This window comes from Gobius niger (assembly GCF_951799975.1).
Source record: "Gobius niger genome assembly, chromosome: 13".
In the NCBI taxonomy this organism is placed as follows: domain Eukaryota; kingdom Metazoa; phylum Chordata; class Actinopteri; order Gobiiformes; family Gobiidae; genus Gobius; species Gobius niger.
The window spans coordinates 6,091,058-6,117,805 of record NC_136864.1 but is presented as its reverse complement, the minus strand read 5'-3'; the positions used below and the strand labels follow the sequence as shown (position 1 = coordinate 6,117,805).

General features: G+C 40.6%; 1 protein-coding gene across 1 annotated transcript in view; it reads right to left on the bottom strand.

Annotated features, from left to right (window-relative positions):
* glis1a (GLIS family zinc finger 1a) overlaps positions 1 to 26,748 on the bottom strand; it is a gene marked incomplete at its 3' end in the record, with an annotated part of 70,184 nt that overhangs the window by 12,182 nt on the left and 31,254 nt on the right. Inside the window, exons 3-6 of the mRNA XM_079569482.1 lie at positions 26,424 to 26,585; positions 18,115 to 18,225; positions 8,837 to 8,954; positions 6,184 to 6,346 (exon numbers count right to left, since the gene is read on the bottom strand). Coding sequence (XP_079425608.1) covers positions 6,184 to 6,346; positions 8,837 to 8,954; positions 18,115 to 18,225; positions 26,424 to 26,585 — 554 coding nt within the window. The remainder of the gene's footprint in view (positions 1 to 6,183; positions 6,347 to 8,836; positions 8,955 to 18,114; positions 18,226 to 26,423; positions 26,586 to 26,748) is intronic.

Genomic DNA, 26,748 nt, shown 5'->3' with positions numbered 1-26,748 from the left:
TTTTTTATTTGTTGACAAAGCTTTGACTAGAACATGATCAAATTTACTGAAAGTGTGCAGCCGATAGCCAAGTGGTTAAGGCTAATTTACATAATGCTGGAACCCCGTTGACTGTTTTGTCCTCAAGTTTCGGCTTCAACAATGTGCCAAATGTCTCTCCCTGCTCTTCACCTCCTCTCACCCTGTCCTGTCCTTTCCAATAAAGCCAAAAAAAAAAATCCTAGTGACGTAACCCGTCACACGCAACCCTTTTGTTACAACTCCACATAGCTACAACTCACCGCTAATTTTCTTCCCGAGACCAGCCTTGACACAGATGGTTAAAACCCCCAGAGGATCTACTAATTATTAAAAAAAAGAAAGAAAAAAAGCGTCTCACCGCGGCCAAAGTAAACACGCGCCGCTGCGGATGAGGTCAGAGAACGAGAAAGTTTCACAAGTCGAGCGTCTTAAGAGAGGCTTTTGAGAGTGAAGAAAACAACAGCGTCTGAGCTATTGGCTTTGGCTCGGAGCCCCGGGCCCGAACCCTGGGCACGACGGAGCAACTGCGAAGATTCTTGCTAAGAGAGATCAACTTTTGCTTTTGCGGTGAAGACACGGTGCATTTAGGGCGCACTGGTGGACTCTGGATACACAAACAAACCGGCCATGTGTTGGATTGTGCAGTTGTGAGCCCGAGATGGCAGAAGTAGAGCAAGGGGTGTCCAAACAATGCCGAATGTGGCCCTCGACCACGATATATACGCCACGTAAAAGTACTTTTTTTAATGTCTGGAAAAATGACATGGCATTATAACCTAATAGATTGAAATAAGGCTCTGGTTGAGAGAATTTGAGGAGGATGACAGATGCAACCAAGTTTGAAAATGCAGCTAAAGCAATCAATATATATAGGTTTTTGAAAATGTTATTTGCAAATCTGTACCTCGTGTTTTGTCGTTGTTGCCGGTGATATGCCGCCACGTGATTGGTCCAAAACAGAAGTGGTTTTGGGTGCGGACGTATCGAGTGGATTTTTCTCGAGGTTAAATTAATGGCACTATACCCGCAATAATAAACAATTGGATGTGACAGACTTAAAGGGACTATACAGAGTTTAAACATGTTAAAATGAAGTGTTTTCCTCCCCCTACATGTTCCAGCCATGTCCTAATGTGTAGAATGAGCCCAGACCTTTTCACCACAACTGCCTCTAAAATCCTGTACGGTCTTTCAAAAATGTGTCACTTCGGCCCGAATTGCCGTCATGCACGAGCTTAATATAGAAGGTGCAGTTACACATATGGCCTGAGGTGGCAGTAGTGAGTATAAAATGGCGAACTTGCTTCCAGCCCCTTTAAGCTTCCAAGTCTAAATAAAGTAGTGGGACACACTTAAGACCGCTCTTAACTGCTTGACTGACCCAAGCCCATTTCCTCCAGTTTGGCTTTACCCAAATCTAAAAGCTTAAAAACTAAAAACTATAGTGACAAAAACACAACAAAAAGTGAACAAAAACGGTGCAAAAACACAACAAAAAAGCACTGAAAAAGCACCTAAACCCGACAAAAACATGCCCAAAAAGGAGACGAAAACACAACAAAAATGTGACAGAAGGGCGGTGATGACTTTTGTAGGTCTTAGCTTTCAAATGAAGCGTTATACTGTCAAGAAGCTTTTAGATTTGGGTAAAGCTGAACCGGAGGAAAATACACTCGGTTCAGGCGGGGGGAAGAGGTTAAAGCGGTACTAACTAACTATTGCCCCCAGAGGCCATAAGCGTAACTGCAGGTGTCGTAGCAAGTTGGGATTCTTTAACTTATTAATTGTCTTGAAGAGTAAATACTACGCTGACAGAAAAGGCGAAGGGACAGAGGGATATTGTACATCCAATTATACAATGGAAATAATTTCTTTCACTCAAACTTGGCTTTAAATACTGTTTAAAGTGATGCTAGCCCGCAGTTAGCTTTGCCCGTTAGCCTGCTAGATTCGTCTTTGTGATTCCATTAGTGTGTAATGCTTGGTCCGGTCCGGTGGCAGTCAAGTTGCAAACATGGTTTTCTGGCCAGAGACACCAGGGGGAGATGAAAGACCCTCCAATCATCCCATAAACACTTGTATTACCCCCACAGGGACAATGGAAAGGATTTATTAAGGTAAACACGTTACTTAGTACGGCTTTAAATAAATCCAGTTCAATGTTTCTCTGCATTGACCACCAGCTTGTGGCCCTCAACGTTGTATGAATTAAACATGCGTCCCTGTAAAAAGACACCACTGCTTTAAATTAACTAGAACACAGAGAACAGCCCAAAAGAAAAAAAATAATACAAAGAAAGACTATTATTTGATGACTCACTGCAAAAATGGCACTGGCTGTGTGTACATGAGCATCTGGACCATGTTTGTTTAGAGCCGTGGCTCCCAAAATGGGATCCGGGGCACCCTGGGGGGCCTTAGGAGCACCACAGGGGGGCCCCCAAAGCCTTGCCACGGAACAAGTACAAGTAAACATATTTTGAAAGGAAGTGTGCTTGTATTTGTTAGAATGTACTACTGGTTCCTTGAATCAACATCTAGCCCACACAGACAGAGTCAAGTATTATTATTAAGGGGGGATTTTCGGTTTGATATTTTAGGCCTATGTCTTACCCAAAATGTGAATATTCAAAAGTGTTGTCAATAAAAACACATGGATAACCGCCTTAATAATAGCCTTTTTGTTAACTTCAAGGCTGGTTGTGGAGGTCTAATTCTCATACAACCCAGAAGTGTTTGTACTCTTTCCATTTGTTATAATATTTTGAATAGAAAAATCAAATCAGTTTTCCTTTTTTTCCTATATGAAAAATGTGTGTATTTTTAAAAAGAATCCATATTTGTATTCAGGACTGAATACATACATAAAATAAATATAGGCCATTGCACATCACTTCATCAACATCTCTTTCTCTTCAGTTGTATATATATATGATGTCTTTGTCTTCCCACGCTTCATGCCTTCAAAAACACTCCCAGAGCCTCCAGTGCCATGGTTTAAGAGCTACAGCCATTCAAAAACAAAGGTGCCATTTTGCACAGAAATGGATCACATGTGCCGAATTGTCCTTTTTCGCATAAAAGGGCCCCAGAATCCAAACGATTATTCCCATAGCTATAAAATTTCACACAGTTGGTGTTGCAATACAATTAGTAACTACAGTAAGTTTCAAATGAAAACTATGAAGTGTGTCTTAGGAATCTTTTTGTAAAGTAGCAACAACGTTTCGAGACAAAAAAACATAATTTTTTTGGCAAATATAAACAAGTGTAATATAAGTTGTGTTTCACTAACACCGATTTTTAGAAACTAGAAGGTCTTAGCTTTCAAATGAGGTATCACACTGGCATGCAGACTCTAAGCTCTTCAGTCAATTACCTTAGAGATTTGGATTTGCAAATTGGAGAAAATCCGCCTGGCGGCAGCCATTTTAAATACCGAAATAGAATTATGTAGCACTACAACATCTAACAATATCTCTACTCAGGATGAAAATGAAAGACAACTGACTGACAGTGGCATTTTTATGTACTCGTAATCATTGCTCAAGAAGAAAACAGTAAAAACACACGTTTATGTGAAATAAGCAGCAAATGAGGCACAGACGTAGCAGCTCTGTCTGTCGAACTACAGCAGGATTTTCTAAAGATCTGCTTCACTCTGAAGACTAAACATCAAGGAGAAACAGAAAATCTTTATCTGTGATTTTTACAGTTTGTCATGTCGATAGAGTCTCAGTCTGAGTCAGTGTTTAAGCTGCTGAAGACGTTAGCATGCTACCGGTTAGCAACTGTCAATCAACTGTCAATGGTTTCAACACGATAAACACATGTGTGGCTCACATTTATGACACTGAGGAAATACTTACAGTAACAGCTCCGCTCTGACCTCTGTCACATGTTGTATCCAAGGCCAGCTGTTTGTGGTTCAGGGCTTTCTCTTGGAGAGGTCAGAGCTGAGCTAACCAGTAGCATGCTAACGTCTTGAGCATCTTAAACACTGACTCACTGGTTCCTTCACATAAACGTGGGTCTCTGTTTTTACAGTTATCTTCTTGAGTATTGATTATGAGTACATAAAAATGCCACTGTCAATCAGTTCAATCAGAGTAGAAATATTGCTACATTTGAGTACTGCGCAGTTCTACTTTGGTATTCAAAATGGCCACCAGATCACAACAACAGATGATACAACTGGTTAAAAGTTCTGCTGTCATATCATATTTACTTCCAGGACAACATACTGCATGGCATAAAGCTCGAGAACAAAGAAGCTACTACAGACTAACCACAAATTGGAAGTAGAAATCTAGCACCAATTGATAACAGTAAGCCAGAAGTCAATAGTGCACGAACCACAAAATCAATATAAAAATAGCCTTAGAAACACTGGCCACGCTCCTGATAAAACAAGGCTTTCAATATCTGTAATTTCATCCTTTCCCAGTCCCATATCAGCTCTCTTGTACGGCCTGTTCTATCATTATTTCCCTCTTTTTGTCCATTAAACTTTACAACATGATCCACAGACTTCAGCGTCGTGTCCAAGGCTGTTTCCCCCGGGGGCTCTGGGCCTGTATCATTTTCCTCTTACTTTTCATTTTGAACCGCTTTACGCGCAGTTTTACAGTCCAGCGAAGATTTGAGGTCGTTTCGCTAAAATCTGTGCGACCGCGAGACCCGAGCTCAATCTGTGGTGATAATGGGAATGGTCTGTGCGAGGAGACACTGGATACACGTGTTCTGGGGCTGAAAGATTAAAGAAACAGTGACGGTAAAATGTTTAGAGTCACTGAGAGACTAGACGAGGTCAGTCATGGGAAATCACAGGGGTTTGTCATCGGGAGGTGCACTCTGTATGCAATCAAAAAGGAATTATGACTGTGATTTTTTAAGCCACATTGCAGGTTATTTGTTGCTTCGTCACAAGAGAAACTAACAAGCAAAAGTGCTTCTAAAGCTCAGCTGGACACAGACAATTATTGTTGGGTGGTTATCAAAATAAAGCATTGTGAGACAGAGGGACAATGGCTTCAGTCCGGCCTGGTTTATTACAGGGAGAGGCCAGGCCTGAGTTGAAACAGCTGAACAGCAAAGGGGTGCAAGAGGAGTGGGATGGGAGGGGCTTACGGGAAAATTGTGTGAAAATCAGGACGTGTAACCGATATACGTATATCGGCTGGGCCAATATATTTGTATTTCACCATATCGCCGAATAAAGGCTGATATCTCCAGAACTTTTTGTTTATTTTTGAAGCTCAGTGCAGCCTTAAAGTGCATATTACAGATTTTAGAAGTCCTATATCATGCAAAATCGACTTTTTGGAGGTTTTGGCCATGTTGTTTTGCTATATCCTTATCAAAAACACCCCCAGAGTGGTTTTTGGCTTCATTCACGCAGCTCTCTGCAATCCTCCTGGATCCTGCTCTCGGAGCAGGATTCTTACGGCCTGATTTGAATTTATATAACAGCAATTTCTGATTTAAAAATTGCATTCATTTAATATATTAATTTAAAAAAAGAAGTGCACGAGGCGGGGAAAACAAACGCACCCCCTGAGTGTCTGAACAGATGTCATGTTTGCACTGAAACTTGTGAAGAAGGAGCCCCGTCTAACCTACTCTGGACACCTTACCTAACGATAATGTCATGAAAAGCACGGCTACGAGAGGTACAGGACTTTATTCAACCTTTCTAAAGAAGAGGCCATTCGCCAGAAGTTGGAATTTATCTCCGGGATTCGGCGACTATCAGCCAAAATAATGTTTTTCTGTGACTGTCTCTTGATGGATGTTTGGTGAACCTTGGCCAGAATCAAAGTGGATTAACTTATAAAACCAACGCGAGTCCCATATTGTAAACACCTGATGGAGCGGCCAGGACAGAGCGGTGAGTCAATTAAAACGCGTTAGCTTGTGTGTGTGTTAGCTTGTGTGTTTCCATTCATGAAGCTGTGTTGCAGATGTCAACTCCTTATAACTGCATTGTGAAGTAACTTCCCTAATTACTGTGATATTTCTATTTCTTTTACTGCTAATAATGCATGTGCGGATTATCTCGGAGAGAGGGGGCGGATTTAACTGAATCATACTTACTAAACATGAAAGTCCTGAATAAATCTGCCTCTAGTAAAGCTGCTGCCGCCACAGTTCAACACTCACCCGTCAGTGACAGTAGCTGGACTGATGATGGACGCTCTGCGCTCGTACTCCTCGTCTAGTCCTTCAAAACTCGAATGGCCACTTCCAGTCGGAGACACAAAAGTTGGACCTTCTCCTGTTGGTGCACCACCCCCTCCACTGTTGTTGTTGTTGGAGTAGACATCTGCAAAAGCACAATGAAATCTGAAAACATATCCAAAATGTTTCAGAACAATGTTTTTCATCAATTTCCCTGCCTCCCTCCCCTACTATTGTATTTTTTTTTACTTTATTCTCGCAGCTTGACATACTAAAGAGGCAAAACACTAATAATTAAATCAAATTTTCACTGTATAATGCCATATTTTACAGTACTAGATGACACTGTATCCATCTTTTGGTTCTGATTTTTTATTTTGTAAGTCATTTTTGCCGCACACTGACTGCACACAACCTTCCTGTGAATTATTTCTGAATATTCTCTCAATGGGAACCGCTTTAGTCCGTGAGATTTCAACATGTGGCTTTAAAGCAAAACATGATTTTATTCTACAACTCCTGGATTTCTTTCTCTGTAAAATAAAATACCTTGAGGGGATTTGATGAGTTTTGAAAAGCACGTGGTCCTCCTGAGACATTTTCTATTTGAAGCATCGATGCGCTGCTTTTCCCCCTGAAGGCATCGCGAGCCTCAGAGCATTCTGGGTAAATTTGCAGTAATAGTCCTGGACAGTAAGGCTAAATCTCGAGCCAAAAGGGCCTTCTATACCTGACAACATGACAACTTCTTGATCCTCGTTCAACCATTGACAAAAACAAGGTTATACGTGAAAATGAATGACAGGAGCAGCAGAGCCAACTCAGCCACGATTCAGACGGAGGAACTGGACAAAATAAACACAATCTCATGGACTTTTGGAGCTGGCAGAGAGAGGAAAGAGGCTAAATCAGGCCATGAGATGGGGTAATCAAATATGTTGACATGTCAGAGTTCAAGGAAAGGGGCTCAACTCCTTATGAGTTATGATCTTCAGTCAAAACTTATCAGAACACGTATTCATTTCAGGAAAGCTCCTGGATCCACATAGGCCTGTCACAATAACAAAATCTAAGTTCTGATGTATTGAGGCAGGAAAGTATCGCGATAAACAATATTGTTGACCTTTTAATGCCTCAGAAGCTAAAGCTTAGAAATGACAGGTTCTAAGTACTTAAAGGGACTATACAGAGTTTAAAAATGTTAAAATTAAGTATTTTCCTCCCCCTACATGTTCCAACAATGTCCTAATGTGTAGAATGAGCTCAGACCTGTTCACCACAACTGCCTCTAAAATCCTGCACTGTCACTCAAAAAGGTGTTAGTTCGGATCTGAAGTGCCATCATGCACAAGCTTAATATAGAAGCTGCAGTTACACGTATGACCTGAGGTGGCAGTAGTGAGTATAAAATGGCTAACTTGCATCTAGCCGCTTTAAGCCAAAAACATAAAAAGCCGACACTCTAATACACCTTATGTGTGATTTTGGTAGCTCTGTGATGAACAGAAGTGAAATAAATTAACATCAAAAACTTGTGAACAGTCACGATCTGAACACGGCTGAGAAACATCCTGTTAAAGTCTTCAATCCGAGGACCAGGCTGTTTAAATGTACACGAGTAGTGATTCATAACACACATAACGTGTCAACAATGTTGTCATTGAAAATTGATTTGAAACAAATATATTTAGGTATTTGCCTCTTCCCATAACGTTAGTGCCAGTAGAGGAGAGAGGAGTTAATCAGAAAGACGTAAATTCTCAGTTTCTAGAAAAAATTCTGTGATTTTGATCAAAACTAGCCTCTGTTTAGATTAGGATTTCTCAGGAACCGAGGCACGTAGAATGAAACTGTTTTCACCCACGAGCTTAGAGTCTCCCCTTTCAAACGAGCCATAGCATGTGTCCAACCTAGAATACGCTGGTGCTACAAACATCATGAAAAATGGTCTGGATTGTTGTCACTCTACAGCTAAATCCCCAAAAACAGTGTGGCACTCAATGTGTTAAAATATCCCACAATGAACATAAAATACAATGAGACATAATTTACTTTGGGTAAAAAATAAAGTATCACATTAGAAAATTGGGGGAAAAGATGCAAATAAATAAAATAAATGCACTGACGCTAAATGTATCGTTTATGTGTTATTTGTCGAACGATAAGTCAATATAGCAATAATCATGACAGCACTTCATCCATGCCACTAATTTAGGTATTTTTAGCTTTATAGTGCATCTCTGTTCTGCATTTCGTGTATGTATGTCGTGTTTTTGTAGCTTTTACGGCTCGTTTTTGTCATATTTTTGTTACACTTGCGTAGAATTATTATTATTTTTTTTGTGTGTGTTTTTGTTGCGTATTCATCTTTTTTGAGGGGGGGCGGGGGGTTTGTCGCATTTTATTTGTCACTTTTTCATTGTGTTTTTGTTTACAGCCTTCGGGCCAGTGCAATGCCTCATTTGAAAGCTAAGACCTTGTAGATGTAAGATCTGTGTGAGTAAAACACAGGCATGTAAAATGGTTAAATCTGTATCTTTGTATTTCTTCTGAACTTGGTACTGGTGTTGTTTAACGGGCCCCAGCCCTACATTAGACCGATATTATAAGAGAAACTCTGGAGTGCAGTATTTACCGTTGAAGTGCTCCAAACCCGGCAAAGGGGAGCCGCTGTTTGGATGGGACACGTGCAGATGCTGCCGGGACAAACAGTCGCTCAACAAGTCCGACTCCAGCGACGACGGCACAAGGACCTGGGTAAATAAACACAATACAGACATTAACCTCCACTTCATTTACCATAATCTTAAGCCTAACTCAGCTTTGGGGAAACTGAGATTTTTCTTTCAACTTCCCCTCCCTTCGGAAAGGCCCACTGCGTAACATGTTGGATTATCCTGTTGCCAGCAATACAAAGCAAAAGTAATCGAAGAATGGATTTGGATGTGGACCTAACCACCAGATCCAAATCTCATATCTGGCTGCTTGTAGTCGACATCTCTATGGAGACGTCCCGCTCCCAGTGAAGTAATGTCAGGTCTGAGGAGAGATGAGCCGCTCACCGCAAAGACACATGTTTGCTCTTTTTTGGGGGGGATTTTTCAATGATAGAATATCTCTAATAAAATAAATGCTTCTATTTTATTCTATTTATTGGGTGAAATGTAATGCACTGTGGCTTTAATTAATCACTAACTTAAAGGGGCTAGATGCAAGTTCGACATTTTATACTCACTACTGCCACCTCAGGTCATACGTGTAACTACACCTTCTATATTAAAGGGATATTTCAGGATTTTTGACATAGGGCCTCATTTCCTAGTTATCCAGAGTGTTGCTGGTACCTGGAGATATTTTCTTTGTAATTCATGCATTTCTTATGTTTGAAGAGTTTCGTGGCGCTAGGCTAGTGCAAGGCTAGCGCATGTCTATGGTATCAGCTAGCCTGCATTAAAAACAGTCTGACCCGCTCCACAGAGCACCTGAGGCAAATCACTTATAACACCAAACTAACCATATAAATGTCTGTGTCGATAGAGTCGTTTTTGGAATATAACTGACCTTGCATCACATGAATGATTGCATTTTGAGGGACTATTTTCTAGCAGATCACTCCGCCGCTGCGTAGCTTATACAACCACGAAGCTGATGCTGCTCAAATATAAGTTATTTTAAATGCAAAATGCCTCAGGTGCACTGTGGAGCGGGTCAGACTGTTTTTAATGCAGGCTAGCTGATACCATAGAAATGCGCTAGCCTAGCACTAGCGCCACGAAACTCTTCAAACATATGAAATGCATGAATTACAAAAAAAATATCTCCAGGTACCAGCAACACTCTGGATAACTAGGAAATGAGGCCCTATGTCAAAAATCCTGAAATATCCCTTTAAGCTCGTGCATGACGGCAGTTTGGACCCGAGTTAACACCTTTTTGAGTGACAGTGCAGGATTTTAGAGGCAGTTGTGGTGAACAGGTCTGAGCTCATTCTACACATTAGGACATTGTTGGAACATGTAGGGGGAGGAAAATACATAATTTTAACATTTTTAAACTCTGTATAGTCCCTTTAATTGTTTTATTAAGGTAAGGTGTGATTTATTGTCCCCGTAGGGAATTGTGTCCTCTGCATTTGACCCATCCTTCAATGCCGCTGGGGTGACCCGCTACGAGCAGTGGGCCGCGGCAGTAGGCAGACACGGTGCTGATGGTCAAAATCAACTGGCTGGAGGATTAACCTGTGTAACTATGTTTATAGTTGTAGGGGAAACCAAGTTCAAACACAGGACCGTCTAACTGTGAAACATAAGTGCTAACCACTGCCACGGGGAGGGCAGCTAAAAAAATCTGGCCTCTCAATTTTCTCCTAAACCTCTTACCCCCCGGATTAACCGAGCTTTACCCAAATGTAAAAGCCTAACAGAAAAGCATACAAATTGTGACAAAAACGAGGATGAAAACGGAACAAAAATGTGCCGTAAAAGCCACAAAAAGTAACAAAACACGACAACAAAGCAATGAAAAAAAGCCACAAAAAAACCCAGCAACATATAGACAAACACAACAACAAAGCAATGAAAAAAAGCAATGAAAAGCGACAAAAGGTTACTATCACATTGGTCTTGGCTTTCAAATGAGGTGTTATGCTGTTGCTCTCCAGTCCAGTTTTTAGATTTGGGTAAAGCTGAACTGGAGAAACTGCGCACGCTAAAGGCGGGGGGTAAGAGGTTAAAACATGTCTTTGTGGAAGTGCTGCATACACTCATTTGGGCCAAACTGGTCAGATTCTTCTTCTGCTTTACTGCTACTTTCTCAGTGATTCCTGGACCAATTCACATGAAACAAAAATCTGTCACGAAGTTCAAAGTCCTCTCTTTCAGATCATATTAACTATGCTCTGATTATTCCCTCAAAAAGGTCCAGAAGTGGTGACAATATTAAAAAACCTGAGTGTGATGTTGGCCAGCAGAAAGGACTTTTATTTAGGTTTATGAATCCAATAACTATCGAATAATGATCAGGGGAAACATTTGGACATTTTCTCATTGAAAAAAACATAATAAAAACAAAGAACAAAACGAGTGAGACTGTGTGTGGGAGCTTTTCTTTGTTTTTCGAGTTGGGTATCCTCCTCTCTTGTGCACCTGTTGCCTTTTCGAGTTCCTACTTATCAAGACATTTTCTCTTTTCAAAACAGTTTCTCTAGGCTGCATTTCAGGTTTATGCAGCAAAAGTCTGGAACAGCCTCAATGAGGATCTGAGACAGGCCTCAACCCTGAGCATTTTTAAGTCCAGGCTGAAAGGGCACCTTTTTACTGCAGCCTATGGAGATTGAAACTTTTTTTTTAAATGAAATTGTAACTAATGATTTGTTTTCTTGATTTTCATTGTGTTTTTAATGCGTTTATTGTGTTTTTTAATGCTTTTTATTCTATTTTTACTATTACTGTGAGGCACATTCAGTTGTCATGTACATGAAATGTGCCATACAAATAAACTTGCCTTGCCTCTACCATAGAGTTGTATTGGCACCTGCTCCGACTGTATAAAACAGAGTTCTATAACATGAACTCGACCTATTACTTACATTCTTCCTTCTTCTCGCAAACTCTGCTTATTATTGATGCTTTGTATGATTGATCATTAATTTGCCTGGAAGTTCATGCTGAGATCCACAGCCTCATTTCCAGGGGAGTCCAGGACACAGGGGGGAACCTATTGCGCATGTTTGTATTGGTAGTCTTCGGAAACCTACATAGAAACAAGGAGAACAGACAAACTGCACAAGAATGGAACTAGAGAACTTCTTCCTTTTCAATATTTCATGTTCCGGGAAATGGCAGAAAACTCAAAACACGAACTAAACCGAGCTATCGAAAAGAAATCGAACCTCCCAATGCGATGTGCTGGAAGCAGTAGCAAGAGATTTATTGATTTCGGCCAATTTTTGACAGAAAAATGCAGATCCTGAACCAAAAACAGGCCTTTTTTAAGTCGTGTTTTGCTTTCTAATGTTGTGTAACTCTGTCTTGGATTACGGCGGGAGTCCCTCATGACTAACGCTCTGTGTCCATTGGAAACACATCTCTCGTTGGGGATTTTCTGCCACTTCATTTTTCATTAAATTGATTCGGGTCCAACACAACATGGTTCTGTTTTGATCTCGCAATGCACCGCCTCGAGCTGCACCGAAATCTAATTTATTTAACATTGTTCGATCAGAATGAGACACGACAATGCGCTGTACTGTCCAATTTAACGGAGGACGAAGACAATCGTTTAGGTAAAGCAAGTTTCAAAAGACAGAGATGAAGAAATGTGTTAGTTTTATTTATTAAGGGTAAAGTTTTATGCAGCATTTTTTAAATTTAAGCTATTTGATTCATCTGTCACTTATTATCAGAAAAAAAAAACACCCAACCCAGTGGAGATATGAACATTTCTTGTGTATTTTGCTTCTCTTACGACGCAGGACATCTCTATTCTCCCTCTCTCTCAAAAAGAAGCTCTGATTGCCTTCGATTTGAGATTTTTGTCATTCGAACGAGCGATTTTTTTTAATCAAAAAGTAAGGTAAAGATGGCCTCTTTTACAGGGGCGGACTAGCCATATGTTCATTCTGGAAAGGGACAGAAGGGCCAATGGCTGTCGGGCAGCCGGTCTGGCCTCTTAATTTTCTCCTTAAAGGGACAATACAGAGTTTAAAAATGTTAAAATTATGTATTTTCCTCCCCCTACATGTTCCAACAATGTCCTAATGTGTAGACTGAGCTCAGACCTGTTCAACACAACTGCCTCTAAAATCCTGCACTGTCACTAAAAAAGGTGTTAATCCGGGTCCGAAGTGCCGTCATGCACGAGCTTATCATAGAAGCTGCAGTTGCATGTATTGACCTGAGGTGGCAGTAGTGAGTATAAAATGGCGAACTTGCATCTAGCCCCTTTAACACATTGAGTGCCAAAAACGAAAAAAGTCGTTTTTGCCATTCTTTTGTTTTTATTTTGAAACTAGACACTCTAATACACTTTATGTGTGGTTTTGGGAGCTCTGTGATGAACAGAACTGAAGTAAATGACAATCAACAACGTCACGATCTGGACATTTCATCTGGGCATTTAATCACAACGCGGCGGAAATGCCCCTCATTAGTTCATCGTGTGTTTTCAATGCCCCGCCCATGGGTCCTGCAGCAGCAGTGCCGTGTCAGAGAGAGGAGGGAGTGAGAGCAGAAGGATCTCCTGCACAGAACAACGATCTCCACACCTTGTGCTTCAGATCGATCTTTATTTTTTATCAGTCGGCCTCATAATCACAGTTTATGATCTAAAAATAAAACTTGTGTCACAATATTTCAGCTCTATGTTCTCTTAAAACAACATGAAACTCTGAAGCCCCTGTTTTCAGTCACAGCCCAGTGAAGAGAGTGAAATGAGGGACAGTTGTGTTTCATAAAACATACGATATCTATTTTTCTAGAAAAACAAAACAAAACAGTGATTTTGATCAAAACTAGCCTCTGTTTAGCTTAGATTTCTCAGGAACCGAGGCACGTAGAATTAAACTGCTTTCACCTACGGAGAGCTTAGAGTCTCCCCTTTAGCATGTTATAGCAGCTACAACATAGCTACAAAAATCATGAAAAATGGTCCGGATTGTTGGCACTCAGTCCCAGTCCGCCCCTGCTATTTTCTACAGAAAGCTGTAGCGTCACTCAAATCACAAGCAAGAATCGGATATGTTTTTGTTTGTTGCAATTTGAGTTTTTTGAGGCTTGACAAATAGTCATAACGCAGTCTCACTGACACATGAGGAGCGTCATGACTGATTTTCACATGCAAGAAACTCTTTTGTCGGTCTGGACTCGCTGAGCTCGGAGAAAGCCAAATCAGGCTTAACGGAACTCAACAGTCTGGAAGTAAAAATCCCATTCATATTTCCCTTTCCCAACTTTAAAAGGAACAGGCCACCATTATTTCCATATTGAGATATGTTCTTACCTTTTTCTGTATTTCTGTACTTTTTAACACTATATGGCTGATATTTAATGAACATGGGGCAGTGATACAATGAATGCTAACCACTGAACCCTGGGAATGAATGGAGATGCTAATACGGCTAAATGACACGACTAAAAAACAAGACATTTCAAATAAATTACATCCTGAGATACCTTGACGTAGAAGTAATAAACCAATACCAAACAATGAGAGCATCTCACATTCTGCTGCTGAATCAATGACAATGTTGGTCATGGTTTTGCATTGGTGGCACAGGGGTTAGCCTCACAAGATGGCCGCCATGTTTGCCACGTCAATGAGTGTCATAGCCGTTCTAGAGTCTTATTAAATATCTTTTCTTAACCTCTTAACCCCCATCTGAACTAAGCACATTCTCTCCAGTTCAACTTTACCCAAATCTTGAAAAAATCTTGAAAAACGTATCAAAATAGTGAGAAAAATGAGTGTGAAAAAGCTGCAAAAAAGGTAAAAAACACAAGAAAAAAGTGACGACAACATGGCAACAACACAAGGAAAAATCTTGGATCACTTTTGTAGGCCTTAGCTTTCAAATGTGGCGTTACACAGGCCTATAGGCTGTAAACTCCAGTCCAGAAGCTTTTAGATACAAGATGAACTGGCAAACATGCTGAAGGCGGGAGTTAAGTGGTTAAAATCCTCTAGTGTGTCCCCAAAACTGAGGCTACTGTAGACCTGGCAACCCCTTTGCAAACTAGCTCACTCTGATACACCAAGACTTTATTGAACAGGAGTTGTTGGGGGTTTTCAGGCCAAATGTGTGCAATTTGATTCGACGAAAATATGAAATCTGGCTACTACTTTAACCAGATATTTTGAAGTACATGTGAGAGCAAATATTCAGTGGGCTACTTCTTCCAATCTATCTACAAGAGGACGATGACTAATCCTTCAAAAACTGTTTATTTATTCGCGCACAACAGCCAAAAGTCCCGCAGCGTGTGAAACAATAGCGGCTCTGTGCGTAGCTCGTTTAGCGTCTCAGAAAAGACGTGTTTAGCCTTTTGGGGGTTAGCGTTTAGCTGAGGGCGTGTTAGCATGTCACAACACACGAGCGCCATGTGTTCCCGCTTACACAGAGAGGCCGTGTCATTTTTGGGCCGTAGAAAACAAATAGAGTCCAGATATGACAGAACAATGGACTTTCTATGCTCTGTCCAGGAGCGAGAGCGATGTTTTGTTTAGCGTTGATCCTCCTCAATCGTAAACATGTTTTGCTAATGCTAACCAAGCTGACTACGCGAGGCAGATGGCGGTGATGCCGATGAGAGAGGATGCGTGACGTTTACTGATGCAATGCTCAATAACACTGCTGCTTTGTGTTTAATGTTTGGATGTAACGCAGAGAGGGGAACAGTAGGCATCATTTTGAGAGTCACAGGGTTGTGTATAAATGGCTTAATCAGAGCCGGCCCAGGCCAATCTGGCGCCCGAGGCAAGACTGAACTTCGGCGTGGGCTTAATGAACTAATTTTGGATTAGCTCATCTGGGGTTGTCTTAGTTTAGCCCTTGATTTGACCTTTAGACCCGGTTTAAATCTTGGTTGGACGCAGGTTCAGACTCTGGTTTTGTCCAAGGCTAGAAGACCTATAGCTTAGACTTTGTTTGAGCCTGGTTTAGACCTTGTAAAGTCCTAGTTTTAACCACGTCTTTTGTGATATATACATTATTGCTTTATTTCCCCAATCTGTCAAATGAAACCTTGTGATTATTGTGAATCACCATTGCGGATGCTCGTCCCATAACGCCGATCTTAGCCTGTCAATACATATGTTTGATACATTTTCAACCAATTAGAACGACTTGGAGAGGCCTTTAAAGGAATAGTTTACCGTTTTTACATATGAGTCTGGTCTTTGTGCGTGCCCTCAGTCACGACCAAAGACCAAAGATGTTGTTAGCATTTGGCCTCCCCCAGTATATTCCTATAGCTCCAAACATGAGTGAAGTTGGAAGCGACCACGCATAAAGACCAGACAGGTATGTATCAATTCATCTAAGCTCAGGTAAGAACATGTCACAGTATGGAAGAACTGTGTGCCCTCAGTCACGCAAAAAGACCAAAGATGTTGTTAGCATTAGCCTCTCCCAGTATACTCCTATAGCTCCAAAAGGGGTTAAGTTAGAAGCTATACCACGCTCCTCCACGGGCACGTACAAAGTGTAGACACCTACGCATCAACTCGTCTAAGCTTAGGTAAGAACATATCTCAGATGTAAAAACGGTGAACTATTCCTTTAACTTTGACTGGAAACGACTAGACGTTTTTTTACATTTTTTTACAACCTGGGGGCCCCGAGCTTTGCCTGGTCAGAGGGTCAGGTCACCATAAGTGATAATATTTTCTCAAATTATAAATTAAAGTCCTCAAATATGACTGAGAAAAGACTACAGGAGCATTAAACTCAAATTTCAGTTTATTTTTTGTTGAAATAAATACTCATAAAATCCTGATCGGGACATCCCTACTCAAAAGCAATGTTGTTAATGCTTTGATACATTTGGGGGGACACAGTTTTGGACTGGGAGTGTGGCCTGACTACAGCACAAGGAAAAGAGGTTGGGAAACACTGCTTGACAAAGACGTAAAATCTGGGACTCAGTGTTACCTCTACAAGGCTACAACGTTTTATACCAAAGGCACATGAATGAATGCAAAGTTCATCATGAATGTTATTAGGCGTCATGAGTAAATATTTATGAATCAAGGCAATGAAGTCATTAATGATCATGATGAATCTGTAAACGTACACAAATTAACTCATCATTACTTTATTATGGATTTGCCACGTAAAACCATGTTTTAAGAGAGCCACTAAATTAATGCAAGTTTAACCAGTTTAACACTTAGTTGTGCCAAATCTAAAGTGGTACAAACACAAAGAGCAAAAGCAGAATTACAAGGACATAATAAATATGACGCTTTAAGGTGGATAACTTACTTATTTTACTGAACATTTTACAAATAATGTATGTGAGAATACTTCTTTAAATGAATAATACTTTGGCCTTTCTAAGACTTTATCCACACGAAGACAAAACGCTTATGTTTTCAACTTTCTTTGTAATCACAAAGCAGCTCAGTAAATGTGTGCATCCACATGGGTCGACTCAGGTCTGTGAAAACGGCGCAATTCATCTTCCAAGCCTGTGTGAGGCGCTGTGACGCTTACACAGATGATAGAACAAAATGTAGAGGCCGCATGTGGAATGTAAACGGTGAAAATGAAACTGATTCAAGGATTTACGATCTACAGAAAAGACGAGGAGGCGAGTTTATTCTTCAGACGTAACGGGACTAAAGCAGAAAAACACAGACTGACTGGGCCGTGTTTTTCTACTTGTCACCTGTGGCTTGTGGACTGCAGTGGCGTAAAGGGGAGCGGAGTAAAATCATCATAGATCCATGAGTAAAACTCATTATAAGGTCAGTAGATTATGGATAACAGACACCACTGGAGCTGTGATGTCATCGTCTCAGTAAAAGTTGCGGAGACGTCGTAACAACGGTGCCACGTAAACGGCGTTTTGAGATCTTTCCACTCTGGAAAGAACTTCTTTGAACACCTTAGTCGTGGTATATAGTAAGGCCGTACAAATTAAATATAAAGAAAACATCTAGGACCAAGTTGAGTGTAGTCAGACAAAACACCAGTAAAGGATTTTTTTCAAAAGGTCCGGCTTAGGCCTTGATTGACCTTTTTGTTTTTGACTGGAGATGTTTACATTCCAATGTCAGTAACGTAGCTGTAGCCCATAATAGCCCTTTTAAAAACATTGATTAATTGAAGTTGCTCTTAGAGTTTTGTTTTTCCCTGAACGGCTTGTCGACACCAGTATCGGTTTTTTATTTATAGTGAGCTGCTCTGGTTACCTTGCTGTCCCGGTGCAGGCCCCTGTTGGAGTGGGCTTTGGCGTGTTTCCGCAGGGAGCTGGGGTCGGTGTAGCGCTTGGAGCAGCCCGGGCTCTGACAGGCGTACGGCTTCTGAAAAATTATACAGAACAGGAGTCAAACGGAGAACATGGTAATGAAAAGCTACGAGTTTGTGGTGAATAATGTGTGGAGTAAAAGAAATATCAAATCTCACCGTTCGTCTGCAGCTTTGGAAACAAGAAACAAGATTAGGTTTTCAGAAAATATTAAAGCTTGATCATTACACAGTCATCCAAGTTGTTATTTTAGTCTTGTAAATGTAAAACCATGCAACTAGACTCTTTAAGCTTTTATTATGTTTGTCAGAAAGTGTGTGAATGAGTGAACAGACATAATTCAGTAGATCTATTTTTGACCTTAAATTGACTGTGGGTCACTCTTAATACTGGCACTGGAGCGGGACCATTGACATGTTCGGGACATGGACAGTGTTTAACTCACAGTGGGGGAAAGTTTGTAGTTTGTCCTGCGAGCGCTTAATAAGATTTGCGAGGCTGCACGTGCTGTTAATGTTAAGAATGCGAGAGCGAAGAGGAAGCAAGTTTTCGTTGAAGTCAGTGCTGCTTATAGCACACGTCTCCACTGACCCCTTTTTTTTCTAAGCGACCCCCTCAGGTGACCGACGAAAACACTGGGGCACCGTTGTTGCAACTTTGTCTTGAGCAATGCTGTTGTGGCACCAGGCGAAAGATGAATGAATGTAGAACTTTATTATCATTATACAATTGTACAACGGAATTACGGAACATATTATGATTTGTTGATGTTGCCCCCTATGTCTCCTCCTGCAAGTGGTGGGTCCACAGAAGGACAGCCTCAAGATTCTAACCGGGCCTGTTGGTCTCTCATAAGGGGCTTCTGAACCGCTCTTTGTCTGACCCGTCACGTAGGACGGGTACAGGGTACAGGGTACAGGGTAGGGAGAGCCTACAGGGACAAGAAGCCCCGACAACAGAGCTCCCAGGTTCATTCGGGTGCTCCACCACATTAAAGGGACTATACAGAGTTTAAAAATGTTAAAATAAATTTTTCCTCCCCCTAAATGTTTCAACAATGTCCTAATGTGTAGAATGAGCTCAGACCTGTTCACTAAAATCCTGCACTGTCACTCAAAAAGTTGTTACTTTGGGTCCGACTTGCCGTCATGCATGAGCTTAATATAGAAGCTTCAGTTACATGTATGACCTGAGGTGGCAGTAGTGAGTATAAAATGGCTAACTTGCATCGTGCCCCTTTAAGGTGACGGTTCCAGGAGGGGTGTAAGATCAACCCAAAAAGCCAATATGTGACGAAAAGGGGTTTACGTGACGGTAACAATACCCATTTCGTCACATGACCAGGTTGTTCCATCAATGGTACAATATAGATATAGACGGCATCTCGTCATAGAAGGGGGCGTGGCTTTGCAAAGGGGGAAAAATCTTTTGGGAAACACATTTTTTCACTCTTTTTAGCCATTTTCTGGTGGAATATGAACTTATTTATCACACATAAAGAAAGTCAAGTGTAAATCGGGCCCATATGGATATTTTCTCACAGCAGATTCAGCAGAAGTGAAAAAACGGCAGTTGTAGCTAGTGCTAGCTAACCGTTAGCAGTAGCCCAATGCTAACATGAAGCATTCTGTTAGCATTATCTGTTATTTTTGTATTTATGGGCTGTTGAACCACTTTGCTCCTCTCCATGTCTTTGTATCTTTATTTAGTAGAAAACTATATTCAAAATTCAGCATTTGTTAAAGAAATTTTTGAATAATTTAGGGGGAAAACAATTTTGAAAAAATGTTAACTTTTTCTTTTTCTTTTTCTATTTTCAAACATGACCATATATGGGCGACTCCAGAGATGCCGTCTGTATCTATTGCAGGGTGAGATGGATTATCCATCACAGAGTCAGGATCTTAACCCTATTGAGAATCTTTGGGATGTGCTGGAGAAGGCTTTGCGCAGCTCACACTCTCCCATCGTCAATACAAGATCTTGGTGTAAAGTGAACACAACACTGGATCTTCTGACATTGCCTTGTTTTGGTCAGAGTGTGTTTCATGAGGTGATATTGGGAAAAAGTTGCCCCAAAGTAAAACAAAAACAGATCATGTGTGGAGTTGCATTTGTGAGGGCCGTTTGCTGATCATTATTATCATTAAATGCTCTATAAATTCTGACTGACTGATTTATGAAGCAAAATATTTCACCAATACAAGGAAAACATAGCGTGCGATAATATACAGTATCATTTCTGGGTCAAGAGAATTTGTATTTTCAACACAAAGGTCCCGCTGCCAGACCCATCACCTCATTAATATTTCACAGAAACGACAAACACACGTAGTTAAACATGTCGCAACATCTTTCTGCTTCTCTTTGCAACAGTTTGATTAGATTTATTTTCTGTGGGACTTCTCAAAGCGGCTCCGTGCTGACGTTAAACAGATGAAATCACGGACTGTTGTTGCTTTTATGTGCGGCGCTTTGGTGACGTAAGTTCAATTATGTCATTCGAGCCGAGTATCCCGTAATGGCTGCTCTTTGACCCGTCTTTAACAAACTCCGTTCATGTGAGCTCGGGGGGAGATGTGGTCACTTCGGAAACTAGTGTGAAATAAAAGCGGGGCACAGAATTCATGCTTGGGAAAATTCAAACGCAATTTATGAAATCTATGCCATCTCTGTAAATGTCAAAAATATCTCTATATAAGAGTTTTCCTGGGCTTGGATCACTGTTTTGTGTTTTATTATGATTCAAATGCAGATCATGTTTTAGAAGAAACTAAAGCCATTTGTTTCTTCTGAAAGTCTGTCACTCATGCAGCAAGAGCGGGGAGTGGGTGAAATGACTGGATTATAGAGTAGATTAGCATCGGCTTTAAAGGGCGGGTGTTCTGACCGATAACGTAATGAATTTGGCCAGTTTCAAAACCTAATTATCCAATTACTGCCCAATAATGAAATAATTATTAAATTTTTGGAATAAAGTCAGCCAATAATGTCATACACCAGAATCAGAATTGTTTTTATTGCCATGGTTACGAACAGGTTCACAACAAGGATTTTTTTTTTTTGTCGATCGTGCAACATGAAACATAAAACACATAACTTAGATCAGTGGACCCCAACCTTTTTTCCTTGAAGACCCCCCTGCACGTGCTGTAGTCGGGCCGTGCCCCCCCAGCCCGAACCTGTGGCCCCCACAAGTGTATCAAAACTTAAAAATAATTGCTAATAAGTATTTCTTTCAAACAAATAAACTGAAATTTGAGTGTTTATTGCACCTGTAGTCCAAACTCAGTCATTTTTCTAGGATTTCAGATCATTTATTTTGCTCAAATAATATAATTTGTGACTTGACCCTCTGACCAGGCAAAACTCTGGGCCCCCCCTGCATCCCGGGTTGGGAACCACTGACTTAGATAAATAATAAACAATAAAACTTTAAACTATAAGACTATACGGGCGTCAGATGATTAATAAGAAGTGTTTTGGCTAATGGACGTTCACTGGAGAATAAAACAGCTCTTCCCAGAAAATGGTGAAAGACTATTGTGGAGCGGAGGGAGCTGCACAGGAGGAAGGAGGAGGAGCTGACCAGTGCAGGACACCACGCTCTGAAACAGGGACAAACCCAGGAGGCGGTGCACTGTTTCAGAGGATCAGAGGAGACTGAAGGCTGCCGGGTTTCCTCCGGGAGCTACGCTTTCTCTGACCTCCAAAAACATGCGTGTCAGGTTGACCCACTGTGGTGGTGTGGCTCAGTCGCAGTGGCTCAGGACTAACACCTGAACATAAATAAAGCACTTACTTACTTCAAACCGTCTCAAATTCAACACAAAGAACCTATAGTATTAAAGCCGTTTTAAGTCATTTATCTCATTTAAAGAGACTAGATGCAAGTTGGTCATTTTACACTCACTGCTGCCACCTCAGGTCATACTCGTAACTGCACCTTCTATATTAAGCCTGTGCGTGACGGCACTTCAGACCCGAATTAACACCTTTTTGGGTGCAGGATTTTAGAGGCAGTTGTTGTGAATCGGTCTGGGCTCATTCTACATATCAGGACATGACTAGAACATACTTAATTTTATCATTTTTTAACTCCGTATAGTCTCTTTAAGATGATTATTTTTCTGCGCTTTCTTTGCTCATTGGTCGAAACACAGCTCCAGATCTAAAACATTATAACAAGCTCCAAATAGAAAATAATAATAAGATATCATAGCATAATAAGAATCACCGACAATATCACCAAAAGTCCGATTGTCACAGGGATCAGATTGAAATTCATTTTTTTTCGTCATATCACCCAGTCCTAGTACAACTACTACACATGCTAATAATGATTAATATTATAAGGACATTTTCACATTTGCTTTGTTTTTGCTTTTGGACTTTTAATTTGGTTTGAGGAACTTCGATGCTTCCAGACTCTGAAAAGTCGCTGACTCCGATTCCAAACACAAATCCTAATCTGCCTGATGTTCCTCGTTTCCTAACCCTAACTCCTTACCCTATCCACTCAATAAATCAAATTAAAATAAAAGTGCTATCCCAATTTTTATACAAAAACAATCTATTTTTTCACCATTGTATTAAACAACAGTGTGTTCTGCCAATTCAAACCCACGTACTCACAACAAACAGAGGATAAACTTAGTGTAACCAGCATAAGGCCAGAAACAGCTCTCTCTCATCAAATATATTTGCAAATTAATTCCCTGTTGAAACAATGACCTGGTTATAAACGTGAAATCTGAATGAAAACAGATTGTGTGCTCTCGGTTACATCTCCGAGCCGCCACAGTCTAAAAATACGACAGTAAATCAATACGTCCATGTGCAATTATCATAAATATTTTGGCTCCAAACAGAGGCTGTGGGTCATTTGAGAAGTCACATTATACACTGCGGGTTATTGCTTGTTGTTTCTCGCAAAAATGGAGATAAAGCAATTCAGGAACTGGATTTCAATTAAAACTGGAGCGGAATATTTAGCCTCTTAACTCCCGCCTGAACCGAAAGGATCTTTTTCCTCACGTCAACAGATTTTTTTTCCATCATTTTTTTTTTGTTGGGTATTCAACTCATTTTTGTAACTTTTTTGTCATTTTTTGTCACATTTTTGTCATTTTTTCTTCCATTTTTTCTTCAATTTTTTTTTAATCAATTTTTTGTAATTTTTTTGTCAAATTTGTATTATTTTTTTGTAATTTTTTTGTCACATTTTGTCCATTTCTTGTGACATTTTTTGGCAAAATTTTATCAAATTTTTGTCATATTTTTGTATTTTTTTGTCACATTTTGTCAATTTTTTGTCATTTTTTCGTCAATTTTTTATCAATTTCTTGTGACCTTTTTGTGACATTTTTGCCACTTTTTCATAAATCTTTCGTCACTTTTTTGTCAATGTTTTCTCACTCTTTTGTCACATTTCCATCATTGTTTTCGTCTCAGTTTTGTTGCTATTTTCACAGCTTCTTTCCAGAAGCTTTTGGAGCCGGGGTAAAGCCAAACTGGAGAAAATGTGCTCGGTTCAGGTGGGAGTTAAGGGGTTAAGAAAAAAGTAAAAAAATCTGCATAAAACCAACACATTTCCCCTCAGTGTCTGTGTCATCGAGCGTTATTGCCTTGGCGACATTTCCGTCTGATTCAGAGCCGCTACTCGCCAGAAACCAACCGCAAAGTGGAGAAAATAAGTCGTAATGGTTATGAAGCGCCGCCGCGTTCTCCCAGTTCATGATCCGCGTAATCAGAGAGTTGATTTGGAGGATTAGGCCCGAATCCTGCGGCAGACGACAAAAATAACTGCGGTTTATCCGGCATAAAACACTTTAATGCACTCAATTTTACAGTCAATCATGTTTGTAGGATATCACACGAATTTACGAGAAAACAAGGAGTCGAGGAAGACAAAATAAATACATATACATAATGCTGGTATGTATATTTGCAATGCAGGGCAGGTAAATTGGGATGGAGTGTCTCTAACAGCAGGGGCGGACTGGCCATATGTCCATTCTGGAAGAGCACAGAAGGGCCACTGGTTCTCGGGCCACCAGTCCCACCTCAACCGAGCTTTACCCAAATCTAAAAGCTAATCTATAAGCTAAATAGCGAGAAAAAGGGGATGAAAAGTCAACAAAAACATGAGAAGAACATGGACAAAAAAAACCTACAAAAACGTGAGAAAAACAAAACAAAAAATGATAGAAAAAATGATTTAAAAAACAACAAAAATATGACAAAAATGTGGCGACGTGGCGAAAAGTTTCCATCACTTTTGTAGGTCTTAGCTTTCAAATGAGGCGTTACATTGTTGATCCCCAGTCGAGAAGCTTTTAGATTTGGGTAAAGCCCAGTAAAAAACATGACATCTAAAAGGAATTCCGTGGAGTATAGTGTACCACAAGGTTCAATTTTGGGACCATTATTATTTATTATTTATATTAATGATTTTGCTTCTGTTTCCACCTTTCCCGCTCTTTTTGCTGATGATACCAATAAAAAAAAAATAATAATAAAAAGCCGAACTGGGGAAAATGCACTCGTTAATGTTAAGCCGGGTGGCAAGAGGTTAAAATATGTATTTGTGGAAGTGCACGCTACTTTGGGCCAGGCTAGTCAGAGTCCAGAGCTGTTTTTCAGTCCCAGTCCAGTATGAATAGGTTCAACTTTAAAGTGGTATTTCTGCTCGTTCCTTTGGCATTAGCATTTTTATCTGATCTTGGATTAGTTCAAACCAACTCAAATTCCATTCATAAGGAACCGTTGTTCAAGCATCCAATCGCCTTAGAAATCTGCTTTTTTTCTTTTTTTTCCTGGGCATCTATGTGGGGGAAAGTAGAGAAAAGAGCAGCAAAACAACTCCATTAGTAGGCACATTGAGCCGCTGTTTGGTTTGAAAGGAGCCCAATAAATAAAGCTGAGCCGAGAGTCCAAATACCTTTACGTGAACCCGACCGATGTGGATTTTTGGGGTCTGATACGAAGGGGGTTGACATGGCCAATATACAGGCCGATATTCAAGTTATTTAATTAATTTTTGTCTCTCAAATAGCCTATAGTTAACCTCATAACCCCCGCCTCAATTTTGGCTTTACCCAAATCTAAAAGCTTCTTGACTGGCCAGAGTAACACCTCATTTGAAAGCTAAGACCTGCCAAACTTTTTGTCATGTTTTTTTTTCACTCTTTTGTGGCTTTTATGTTTTTTCATCACGCTTTGTTTTTTTTTTTGTTATTGTTGCTTTTCCGTCGCTCTTTTGCCACTTATTTTCCACTTTTTCCTCGTTTCCTTGTCCCTTTTTTGACGCTTTTTTCAAGAAGCTTTAAAATTTGGGTAAAGCCAAACTGGATTATCATAGAAAATAGAAATATATCTAATAAACGTGTCAGTGTTGAACAGTGACAGCAGGGGGCGCTGCATGAGTGACAGAAGGCTGATTGATTCAAGTAATGTTGAATAAATAATGTTTAGTCGGGACTTCAGAGGGAGCTTGTTTGAAAGGCAAAGATCAGTAGATTCCAAAACAAAAAAGGTAAGTCTCTATCTCTTATGGTTCAGAAATTATACGCAAAAGTCTGCAAAAAAATAAATAAACAAAATGAAATAGGCGTACAAACTTGTGATCGATTTTCACTGCGATGTTTTTTAGCTATCCTGAGGCCTAGGAAGCTGAGGGAGGGCTTTTTTTAAAGCAGTAACTCGTGTCCCGAGAGGCCATAAGCGCCACTGCAGGTGTCGTAGCATGTTGCGTTTTTTTATTCATTAATTGTCCGTGAGAGTAAATACTACACTGACAGAAAAGACAAAGGGAGAGAGGGATATTGTACATCCAATTACACAATAACTTTTTCACTCAAACTTGGCTGTAAATACTGTTTAAGATGTGCTAGCCCACAATTAGCTTTGCCCGTTAGCCTGTTAGCTTCTTCTTCATGAGTATTTTCTGGTGTAGGCAAAGTTGCAAGTGTGGTTTTCTGGCTAGAGACACCAGGAGGAGATGAAAGACCCTAAAATCATCCCATTAACACTTGTTTACCTTAATAAATCCTTTTCGTAGTCCTTACTTTGTACTGCTTTAAAGCTCCAACTGAACTTTTTCTAATCCCCAAGTATCGGCCTGATATATCGGCACAACCCTAAGCTCCAGTGCACATTTAGTGACAGGGGAAGCCAGAGCAAACTCCCCACCTGCTCCTGGACTTGAACCCGTGACCCCGCCGTAGTGTCTGAAGGGTGTTTTAAACTCACGGTGTCCAGGTGCGTCCTCTGGTGCTTGGCCCGGTCGCTGGAGTTGCTGAAGGCTTTGGCGCAGCCGCGGTGCTGACAGACGTACGGCTTCTCCCCCGTGTGACTGCGCAGGTGGATCTTCAGGTTCTCCAGGCGAGAGAACGCTTTGGAGCAGCCCTCGAACTGACGACACACAACAAGCGAAGAGCAGGGTTACAGACGTTTGTATCAGTGCGTCCTCTTCACAAACGATTTACACAGGAGCCCGTCCAGAATGTCAGTATGGTGCAGTATTTTGCAAGGTTAGTAGGGCATTTTTGGATACCAGTACTTTAAAAGGGACTCG